Raw genomic sequence first — 12215 nt, forward strand, 5'->3', positions numbered from 1 at the left:
ATGGCTGAGCGACTGAAGTGCTCAATTACAAACCCAAAGGTTGTGGGTCCGAGTTTCGCTTGATCTCATACTGAAGGGCCGCCTCCAGTTCACCCAGCTGCAAAATGGGTACCTGATCTACAGGATTAGGGATGTAAAAGGCCACAGCAGTCCCTTGTGTACCTTTGGCTATGGAAACTGACATGTCTATAAAACTGTATCAGCCTGATGAGCCACCTGTGGCTTGAGGAAGACACTGATTTTTTATGTCAGTTTTGGGCACCCCATCTTGAAAAGGATATAGCAAAACAGAAAAGGGGTAGAGAAGGGAAAAGAAGTGATTAGAAGCATGGGACAGCTTGCATATGAGGCTGTACTAAAAATCCTTTGTTTTGAGAAGAAATAAATAAAAGGTGACACAATAAAGAGGGATCTAAAGGAATCAATGGCATCGAGAATGGCAGTTGGGTGCCCCTATTTACCCTCTCAAATCAAGAAGAAGGGGAGACCAAAGAAATTAAAATTGATGCATTATTTTTTGAGACTGTGCATATATAATTAACCCATAGAATTCATTGAGGCAAAGAGCTTAATAGAATAAGCTATTTCTATGAATAGTAAGAAAATCATCTCAGTTATAACTGTCATCATAAACATTAAAAAGGGAAATTAACCCTTGTACTTCAGACATAAACCAACCCACTAGCTGACCAAAGTTGGAAAGAACTTTCCCCATGTGGCAGGTTATCACATAATTGTTACCTTACTAGGTGCCACCTGGTGCTGGTCACCGTCAAGGACAGAATACTGGTCTGGGTAAACCACTGGCATAAATGAATATGGTGCTTCCAGTTGGGGGGGTTGGTGTTTGTATAAAAGACAGATAGGTGAAGAGGGGCAGGGGGAAGTTGGTTTGCACAAACATAAATTTGAGGTAGAGGCTTCTGCAGGAAGATAAACTTAATACTATGTAGCATACTGGTATCAAACTGAAAACTACAACAAAACCCACTAATCACCTTCCTCTCCTGTGGTGATTAACATTGTTAGATCTGTTTTATTTATTTTCATTACCACGGAGAGAGGGTGAGCAACATAAACCTCAGCTCAGAGCACCATGCACTTACACTCTTGGCCTTTTCCAAATACTTTTTGTATCGTTCCTCCATTTGCTTCATTTCTTCTTCTTTTTTCCGTAAAGCTTCTTGTAATTCTTCAATTTTGAGTGCTTCACGTAGGGAGAAATATATTTTAAAAAGTCATACTAAAAATAAACACACTTTAATATTGTTTGTTTAAATATAAATTAAACCCATAGCTAGTACTTATTTCTTCAGTAAAGGAAAGCACAAGTCAGGATAGCAAAATGTTCTACTAATTCAGCAGATACAGTGGTTAAGTATTCAACAACTCAAACACATGAAGGGGGAGACACAGTGTATTCTACTCCACTATATACACCCGTTAAATAATTACCCTGTAGACAACATTACTGTCTGAGCATATGGAAAATTAAAGGGATAATTACTGCCCTACATTAATGCCACTATTGGCCAACTCATTGTTAATTCATAAAAGTGAGGGTTAGCAATGCAGGTTATGTTCCAAAACATTGTGGCAGCATAATTCACCTAAGCCAAATATATGTTAAAGAAATCTACAGGAGAAAAAAACCCTGTACATCTTTCCCCAAAGGTAACACTGAAGAATTTCACCAAAAATGTGACAAAAATAAACAAATAATTATTTTTTAACATTTTATAAATAAGTTTTATGGACCAGCAGGACAGTTTCATTGTACAGATACTTGAATGGGTTGATTTATGGGGCTAGCTAGCCAACAGTATTTGCATAGATTATCGTTCATCCAAGGACTAGTCTGAAGAGACTGATTTTGTCATTCCTGATCAAAGGGTGCACGACATCAGTGTTTGGTTCTTGGAGAAGCTCAGATCAGGCACAACTCCTGATCATTTGTTTTGTAATAGCACTTTGTTGTGGCACTCACTCCCATTTATCTTACTTGCAATGTCCTCTCCAAGCACTGGCCTAACATTGAGAATGTGACCGGGCAAAGTAAGATCTACTTTACTGATCGTTACTAGAGGCAGAAAGGGATACTCAAAGGTTATATCTGTTTTAAAAATTTTGCTTCTTACTCTACCCAACAATCCTAGATATTTTCAGTTGTTTCCACTCATGTCTGTTAAAAGAACTCAAAGAATTTAATTACAGCCACAGTTTTTACTGTGACACTTCAGAGTAGGATAACTCTCAAAATACAAAAACTTTAGAAGGTTCCATAAATGGCATTTAGGCCTATCCAAATAAAAGATTAGGTTAAGATTTTCAACATCTTTATGAAAAAAATTCCAAGTACCTGGCCTCTAAAAATCAGGCCCCTTTAAGGCGTCAGATACTTTAATATTGAGGTTCAGTGAGTGGGGAAGTTGCTGAATCCCCGTATTCTTTATTTCCAGACTTCTTATCATTTTAAGGTGTGGAATTTTTATAAAGTGTAATATTATTTTGTGGGCTGAAAAAGATTTTCAACTTTAACTGTTTTTGAACTAAGTTATTCTCTTGTATGAATATAAATTACTATTATAATATTAATTTGTAATATTGAACAGCTCCCAGATTGGCTTTTACTCTAGAAAAATCAGAGAAAGCTGTTGCTGAAATGGCAGCTTGACTTTTCTCGGAGTGTGTGCATGCACATGTGCATGACGGAGAAGGAGGGAAGGGGAACCAGTTTAAAAATGTCACTTCCTCCTTCAACCCCTTACTGTCATCTGCCACTGACTCCCACTGCCTATTTTCCCTCCCATTCCCACAGATGCGTAAGTGTGCCCTACCAATGTGTCCTCCCTCAAACCCAGTGGGCCTAAGGATTATGTAGGCTGATAGCTTACAAAGGCCTGACTAGTCAATTCCACATCTTTGAATTATCTGAGTCCCCCAGCTATATGCTTTATATTATAGAAGATAAAAAACTAAGGATCATGTCCCACTCAAACTAATACAGAACAAAACAGTGTGTAGATCTTACAGGACTCTTTCATGAACAAAGCCTCTCTGGCATCTTCGGATAGATGCTGGCATTGTTGTTTGAAAGATGATGGGGCACTTATTTTTTTCCAACCTACTCAATGTAATGGCAGTACACATTTGCCTTTTTTAAAAAAGCAACATACCATTTAGAGTCCTTTACAATTGGGCCTTGATGTGTGGCTGTGAAATCCCAAACTGGCCTACTTGGCTAAAGCCACATTCTCAGTGACCAACCAGTGTCCAAAGATTTGCTCTAATGATTTTTCTGATTATCCAACTCTGTCATCACCATTTCAGTCTACAATCTGAACACATGTTGAGGCAACATGTAGTATGTATCAACATATTTCAGGAGAGCTAATAAGCATGGAGGGATTTTTAACGTAACAGATACCAGGGACATGAACCTATCGCAGATAACAGCAATTCCAGATAACTGAGGTTAAGGTGACCAGTCAAGAACTGTATTAACTTGACATTCCTCTGGGCATCAAGATTTTAGTAACGTGACCTCTGCTTCCTGTCCATAAACATTAGCAGTATCTTTTGGGTCAGTAAATCTTGATGTTCTCCTCTGCAAGAATTAATATCTGCTTACCATTGTCAGACTTCCCTATAATTTTGTATCAATAAAACACTTACAATTTTACAATTCATTTTTTAAAAACATTTTACAGTTTTCTCTGTTAATTATTAAAGACCCTCTGTACATACAAGCTTTTTTATGTAAAGACTGTGTTCTAATGGAGGAAAACTCACAACTGTTGTTATATCTTGGTTCCAAATCTTCAATAATAGCTCGTTTCCTCTGTATTTCATTGTTAGCCTCATGCAGCTTCTCCCTGTTACACATTGTGAAAAGATACATTATTGTTCCAATATTCTTCTCCATCTCAAATGAAAATTAAGCAGTAAAAAAATTCCATGTTCTACAGTTCTGGGAAATTATAACAAAGCTGACTTTTGGCTGTGAGGCACTAGGGCATGGTGAGTGATATCAATGGACAAAGAATGGAACTGTTTAAAAAACAGAAGAAAAAACATTACTGTATATGCACAGTTGTAACATCAGAAAGCTCCATTCTCAGTCCAAAATTCTACAATTACTTTATAAATTACAATAAGCTGTACAAAGCCTGCTTGAAATACATGATTTTGACAGCGATGATATTATTAAAGACTGGCTAACCCCCCACAACACCCCAGACAGAGGCTATACACTTGTTGTAAGCCAGTAGGTCATCATATGAGGAGATTACTGACCTGTAACTGGAGGTTCTTCAAGATATGTGGTCCCTATTTGTATTCCATATGTGGGTGGCATGTGCGCCATGCACCTGAGTCCGGACGTATTTCTAGCAGCGTCCATTGACCCGCACGTGTTTGCAGCTGAGGGTATAATAGGTTGTGTGGGTCAATGCCTTTCCAGTATCCCCCCTCACCTCTGTGCAGGCCAGTCTGCAGCAGAGGGGATGGTGGGCGGGCATTAGAATACAAATAGAGACCACACATCTCAAAGAACCTTCAGGTACAGGTAAGTAACCTCCTCCTCTTCTTCGAGTGACGGTCCCTACACACACCTGTGCACCTGAAGACCCATTTGGAGATTCATTGGGAGAAGAGGGCTTGTCCCTTGGATCAGTCGGCAATGGCCACAAATAGTTTTGGCAATGAGTGAAAGGAGCAAGTCCTGTGGAGGTAGAACGGCACTTACACGGCAGACATCGAGGGAGAGCAGGACCCTGTCCGCGTGGGAGGCATGTGGTCTGGGGCAGAAAACAGGTAGGTGGATGCACTGTTTTAGGTGGAACTCAAACTACCTTTGGGAGGAATTTAGGGTGCATCCATAAGGAAAATTTATCCTAGTGGAATACGGTGTAAGCTAAGGTAATGGCTACTAAGAATGTCGCCTTCGTGGAGAGGTGGGAGAGGGAGCATGTTGCCAAAGGCTTGAAGGGTGCTTTGTGAGGGGAGAGAGAATGAGATTAAGGTCCCACGGTGGTGGGGGTCTTCAGTACTGGCAGGAAGGTGTTGAGTAGACACTTCATGAAATGGACAGTGGTAAGCGGGGGAGAAAGTCACTGAGTGCTGCCAGGTGGACCCATGAACAGCTGAGGGCAAGACCTGATGTTTGGAGATCGAGAAGGTGATTGAGGACAATAGATATAGATATCGCACTCTTGGGTGGTGATGACAGTGAGCCCATACGGTGAAGCGCTGTCATTTAGCTTGGAAGCAGGCCCTAGTGGATGCCCTCCCTACTTTGGTTTAAAATGTGTCACACTGGTGTGGAGTATGCCCTGTCTATTCTTGAGCCCCATCCAAAAACCAGGCCGTGAGGCAAAGAGATCCCGGATTGGGGTGCCGGCACTGATCCTGTATGAGGAGATCCAGGAGTGTTTGGAGGCAGAGTGGTGTGTGGGTGGAGAGTCTGAGGAGATCCGTGAACTAAAACTGATGGGGTCAGAATGAGGCTATGAGTATTATGGTAGATCGGTGCCGGTAGATCTTGCATAACATTTGTGAGAGGAGGGGAATGGGGGGAAAGATGTAGTGGAGATCGCTTGTCCAAAGGAGGAGAAGAGCGTCGCCCTGTGAGTCCTCTCCCATGGCCCCTCTCGAACAATAAAGGGTCAGCTTTAAGTTCTCACGAGTGGCAAAGAGGTCCCATCACCGGATGTCCTATTTGTGGAAGTAGTATCGAGTGAAGCAACAGGTGTTCTGACTCGGGCCACGCGGCGGTAAGAGGGAACTGAAGAGACATCAGCCCGCACACCTTATTATAGCCTTGGCTGAGAACAAAAGGGGACGCACTATGCATGTGCGGGTCAACGGATATTGCTAGAAACACTTCTGGATTCAGGCACATGGTGTGCATGTGCATATACGTATGGAATACATATAGGGACCACCACTCGAAGAAGAACTTTAGGTAACAACTGCAGTTCAGAAAGGTGTAAAATTAAGACAAGTGTGTAAATGGTAAAACAAAATGATCACATTCATTAAGATCTTATCTTTTATTCTGTTTGTCGCATTGTAACCCTGTTGGTCCCAGGATATGGGAGAGACAAGGTAGGTGAGGGTAATATCTTTTATTGGACCAACTTGTGTTTGTGGAAGGTACAAGCTTTTGAGCTACACAGAGCTCTTCTTCTGCTCTGGAGAAGGAAGCAGAGTATCTGAGCTAAATAGAAGTTGAGATAGATTGTTAAAACAGAAGGGGTAATGACTTTTGGAGGTGGTCACTTGAAATGAAGTAGGCAACTGGGAGTTAGATTGGTTATGCATGAAGGGTAGCAGGCAGTGTGCTGTATTACAGATTGTTGTAATGAGCCATAAAATCACTGTCCCTGTTAAGTTCATGGTTTTTGGTGTTCAGCAGAGTTCTGATTTTAAGTTCCCAGGCTCACCTTTTGAAGGTGTAGTACAGGTTTCCTTTGAGGACAAGTATTGAAAGATCAGATATGGAGTGATCACTTTGTGAAAAGTGTACGCCCACAGGTATTAGGGTATTTTTGTTTTTTTAACGTTTTCCTGTGTGAGTCCACTGAAGTGCGTAGTCAACATCTGGTTTCACCCACATACTTACTGGGTATTTGATGCATCTGTTCTGATAAGCATGCGTAGAATCCATGAATCTTGAAAGTTATGTTATGGGGGGGTATGAGCTCTCTCCTACTGTGTCTCTGCAGGTTTGGCATCTGTTTTTCTGGCAGGTTCTGGTGCCGCTGTTAGTTGGTGTGTCCTGGTCTGTGGGGAGCTGCTTCTGATGATGAACTTTGCAAGGCTGGAGGTTGTTTGAAGGCCAGAAGAAGGGGTTCAGGAAACATTTCTTTCAGGATGTAGTCCCTATCAAATATGGGTTGTAACTGTTTGATGATACCCCGTATGGGTTCCAGTATGGGGTGGTAGGTGACAACTAGGGATGTGCACTCAATGTGTTTTTTTCTGTACTAAAGCAGATTCTCTTGGGATATTTGGGTGGCTCATTCCATTACTTGATCTACTTCTCTGGTGGAGTGTATTTGTTTAGTGCATGCAGATTAAAGTGTGTTTAGGTGTGTAGCCCAGACTCTTTCTTCAGAGCAAAGTCAGTGGTATATGAGTGCCTGGCTGCAGATAAGAGATTTTTTGGTATGTCTGTGTGGTTGCTGGATCTGTGGAGGTAAGTGTGGTGATCAGTGAATTTCTTGTACCTGGTCATTTATAGGGTTCCATTGTGGTGTCCAGAAAGTCAAGAGAGTGTTCTAGAGATAGTTTGATGGCTGGGTGGTGGTTGTTGAAGTTGTGGCGGAAATCTATGAGGGAGTTTAGGACTTCTGTCTAGATGATGGAAATATCATCTACGTATCACAGGTATATCATTGGTTTCATGGTGCATTTTTCCAGACATTTTTCCTCGAAGTGACCAATGAAGAGTATGGCATATTGGGAAGCCAATTCTAGTACCCGTGGCTGTTCCCATGGTTTGGCTGAAGTTTTCATTGTTAAATGTGGAATTGTTGTGGGTGAAGATGACATGGATGTGTTTTGGGTGGATTTCCAAGCATCGTCCATTATCTTGTTTGTATTTGAGGCAGGCAGCAATGATGGCATGGTGAGGGATTGTTGGTGTATAGGGAGGTGACATCCATGGTATTCAGGGGGAGGTTGTTAACGTGGAGTTTCTGGAGGCTAGAGTTCCCTGTAAGCTGCGTGGCCGCGGAACAGCCTATTAAGCACCGTGCTGGTGCTCAGGGCTTCAGCGGGGAGAGATGCCTCTCTCCCAGCCCTGGACCTGCCGCGGCCGGGGGAGAGGTGTCCCTCTCCTGGCCCCAACCCAGCCCGGACCTGCTGCAGCTGGGGAAGAGACACCCCTCTTCTTTCCCCTTCCCCAGCCTAGCCCCAGACCGGCTGCAGCCAGGAGAGGCACCTATCCTGTGGCCCCAGTCCCAGAGCTGCTGCAGTGCAGAGAGGCGCCTCTCCCCCCCAAGCCCAGGTGCTGCTGTGGGGAGAGAAAGCTGTGGGGGGTCCTGTCCCCACACCATAGCTCCAGGGCAGCCTGCACACCAAATCCCTGGCCCTGCCCCAGAGCCCACAGCCCTCACTCCCCTGCCCTGAGCCCCTCATCCTACTTCATTTAAAGTGACTGCTTCCAAATGCATTACCCCTTTGGCTTAACAAATCTGTCCCAGCTTGTATTGAGCCCAGACACTCTTCTTCCTTCCCCACACATAAAGAAGAGAACTGTGCTTGAAACCTTCCCCCAACACAAGCTGGTCCAATAAAAGCTATTACCTCACCTACCTTATCTTTTATTATATAATGCAATGGCTCTCAACCTTTCCAGAGTACTGTACCCCTGGCAGGAGTCTGATTTGTCTTGTGTACCCACAAGTTTCACCTCACTTAAAAACTACTACAAAATCAGACATAAAAATACAAAAGTGTCACAGCACACTGTTACTGAAAAATGGCTGACTTTCTCATTTTTACCATATAATTATAAAATAAATCAATTGGAATATAAATATTGTACTTACATGTCAGTATACAGTATATAGAGCATTATAAACAAGTCATCATCTGTAAGAAATCCTAGTTTGTACTGACATCACTAGTGCTTTTTATGTGGCCTGTTGTAAAACTAGGCAAATCTCTAGATGAGTTGATGTACCCCCTGGAAGACCTCTGTGTACCCCCAGGGGTACATGTGCCCCTGGTTGAGAACCACTGCTATAACGTATACTTAAGAGTGGACAAGTAAATACTGTTTATATTAAAGTGCTTTCTTCAGGGCAACATGAACTATTCCTCTTGATTTAAGCTTTACAACATTTTAAATCAAACTTTTCTAACACCATAAAATCATTATTCTTCCTTAATTATTTTTCTTTGGCAAAGACTTTCTCGACAAGTTGTAAATAATACTTGAATAATGGCTTCCTTGGGTATATTTAGCTATCTACACTTCTGTTGCTTATATATCTTCCAAATCATTAACGAGTGACCTTCCCACTACTGGCTAAGCATTCTCCAACATACAGAAAGTCAGTATTTTTATTTCATTATTACAAAAAAATACAGGAAAGTGTTATTACTTACAGATGTTCTTCAAGCTTCTTTTTCAGAAGAACTGACTAAAATAGAAAGTTAAGTGTGTTAATTATTTAAAACATTGGGGAATTTGAGATTATATCAGTGAATTATATCAGTGAATATTATATTACAGTGAAATACATAATTTTACATTTATACCAAAGCTGCCATATTTTCACTGCATTCTGTTTATACCAAACATTTACAACAGTTCTTTACAGTACTGTAGTAATTATCTTTTCCTTGACAGTTATATGATCATACTGAAGTTAGGATGCTTTACAAACATTTATCTGAAATTGGATCAATTTCTTAGAAAAACAATTCTATTTCATTTGTTTTCTTTTCTGCATGCTCTGGCATGTTTGCAGGTTAATCCAAACTTCTTTATCTGAAACTAAAAGACAGTGCAGCAAGCTTTCCTGAAGAGTTGCACTACTAAAGCATTAAAGAAACATCAGATTAAAAAAAAATCAGTCTAAAACCCTGGCCCCACCAAAATTGTGGAAGTTTCACCACTGACTTCAGTAGGGCCAGGAGTTCACCATCAACATTTTTTCCCCACTGTTCTTTGTTCTCATGTCTTTATTATTTGACTACAGATGCACAAATATCTTACACCTGTGGTGTCCTAAGCTATACCTCATGGTTAAGTCACAGCTGGATAAAAAAAAAATTTTTTTTAAAAGCTTCAAAATAATTTTTCATTTGTGACAAAAATGTCACTTTACATATTTAAGCATCTCATTTTTTATCAAAACCATAAATGCCTAAAACATGATAGTGTTAAGGAAACAGAAAGCCATACTCACAATAGCCTTGAGCAGAAACCCATGCCAAGAGACAGAGAGAACATATTAGTATGAAGCAAAAACAGCAGCCAAGAGAAGAAACTATTTAGTAACTCATGAACAGAAAAAGTTAAAACTATTCATTGCGGGAAAGGTGAGGGGGGGGAAATATATGCACATTTTCCCTTCCTCTCTGTACTTAGTCGTTTCATTATCTTGTCTCATTTTCAGGGGACTTTTAGAAAACTAGCACAAATTATCCATACTGCGTTCAACCGTGTGGGTGTGTCTACACTGCAATTAGACACCTGGGGCTGGCCCATTCCAGCTGCAGCCTATGCCTGGAAGTCTACACTGCAATGAAACAGCCCCACAGTCCGGGCACTGTGAGCCTGAGTCAGTTGTCACAGGCCCGCTGTGGGTTTTTATTTGCAGTCTAGACGTACCTGATGAATGCTTTTCTGCCTCCACACCAAAACCAAACAATATAAAAGTAGTAAAGAAGCACATACATGAACCAGCATACTCAAACTAGAATTTCATAGGAGAGTAGTTGCTGTTTTTAAGAGACATTTTGAAGGCGTGCCCATGTTAGCGACAAAACAGTCAAACAGGCCCTAGTCTGTTGGATGGGCCTGTGGCCATGATGTAGAAAAAAGATGCATTATGCATCCTATGTATGAGTTCTGTATTGCACTGTAGTGAAACTGATATTTATATGGCACATTTTACCCATTCTAGATTGCTGCATATACCTATAGCACTATATAAAATTTTCAGGGGCAGTAACAAATATATTTGAGTTAAATAACTAAGTAAAGAAGTGATGTGCTACAAAAATGTATAGCAAACCCTTTTAAAGGGCATTGCCAAGTTGAAAAACACATTCCTGTCTCAAAATGTTGTACCTATTGTTGTTACAAGTAACTCTTACAATTACTATACTGAATAGGAGGAAAAATTTATTTTCTCCATTTAAAAATAATTGACATTGACATCATCCTCTTAATTTTCTGAAAGTTTCACAATTGTTTGCCATTAGCCCTGCTCAAAACCTTCATCCACAATAGAAATTTCCCTACAGCAGCTAGCAAACTCCCACCAGCTGTTTTGCCTTTTTCTCCCATGTGGGAAACAGTTTATTCATTTATGATAAATACTCAAAAGTAATTAGAAGTCAGCTTTATCCTACTGTCATTACACAAAAAGCATTTGTAGTCTTAAACATCTGTACACAATTATCATAGAAGCAACTCTGGCAAAAATATTCAGGAGGTGGATTTAAAAAAAACCAAAACATTTAATAACTAATTTATCTCTACCTCAAAAAAAAATTAGGGAAAGAAAACTGCTTTGCTAGTGATTTCTTACCTGTATAAAGAAACAACGGAAAAAAATTCCCAGGTAATTCTGTTTTTGCCCTGCACCCTCAAAATGAACTATTTCTGTCTCCATGTGGATCATATGTTAGGAGTGCATGTACTGGGTTTGCAGAAGTGCCTGACTTCAGAAATAAACAATATTTTTACTGCTTTATGGGACAGGCAATGGAACTACTTAAACAAACAAACAAACAAACATCACACATTTCCACATGGTTCACAATACCTATCTTCCAATTTTCCAGGTCCACCAAGAAAAATTTTGACTTTGATCCATGTAACCGAGGGCACAGAGCAGGTCTTCGAACCACATAATGGCATAGACCTACCTTAAAAATTAATTATCTACACTACTTATTTTTAAAAAAATTATTCTATATATGAAACCTATAATTAATGATAGGTAAGTGTGGTTTATTTTGGTGTAGTTTACACTGGTAAAAACTAGATTAAGCTAAATTAAAATAAGAAATTCAAAGCAAAATAAGCAGTTTGCACTGGTTTCGCAAAGGGCTTGTCTCCACTTACAGTGGATCAACGCTGCGGTAATCGATCCACCAGGTCTAGTGAAGACCCGCTACACTGACCACCAATCGCTCTCCCGTTGACTCCGGTACTCCACCGGAACGAGAAGCATAAGGTAAGTCGATGGGAGAGTTTCTCCAGTTGACCCAGGGCTGCGTAGACGCCGCAATTAGCCGACCTAAGGTATGTAGCTGGAGTTGCATAACTTAGGTCGACTTAGCCTCATGGTGTAGACCTGCCCTAAGTCTGCTTTAAAACAAATACAGTGAAGAAGAAAGCAACAGCTTGAAGACTTGCGACTATGGGTTAGAAAGTAGTATACATTTGGATATGCAAGAGAGCATACACACAACCCCAAAGGTTACTGCTTTCTAGAGAGCTCTAGAGCCTGTGGCTTTTAAAG

General features: G+C 40.8%; 1 protein-coding gene across 5 annotated transcripts in view; it reads right to left on the reverse strand.

The window, feature by feature from the left end:
- HOOK3 (hook microtubule tethering protein 3) overlaps positions 1 to 12215 on the reverse strand; it is a 127882-nt gene that overhangs the window by 20511 nt on the left and 95156 nt on the right. For 3 of the 5 annotated variants that reach the window (XM_039545688.1, XM_039545684.1, XM_039545689.1), the window contains 4 exons: positions 9927 to 9932; positions 9121 to 9155; positions 3793 to 3875; positions 1107 to 1207 (listed from right to left, as the gene is read on the reverse strand). In XM_039545688.1, the coding sequence (XP_039401622.1) occupies positions 1107 to 1207; positions 3793 to 3875; positions 9121 to 9155; positions 9927 to 9932 (225 nt within the window). The remainder of the gene's footprint in view (positions 1 to 1106; positions 1208 to 3792; positions 3876 to 9120; positions 9156 to 9926; positions 9933 to 12215) is intronic. The other 2 variants (XM_039545685.1, XM_039545687.1) reach the window with 1 other exon arrangement.

This window comes from Mauremys reevesii, linkage group 6, assembly GCF_016161935.1.
Source record: "Mauremys reevesii isolate NIE-2019 linkage group 6, ASM1616193v1, whole genome shotgun sequence".
Lineage (NCBI taxonomy): Eukaryota > Metazoa > Chordata > Testudines > Geoemydidae > Mauremys > Mauremys reevesii.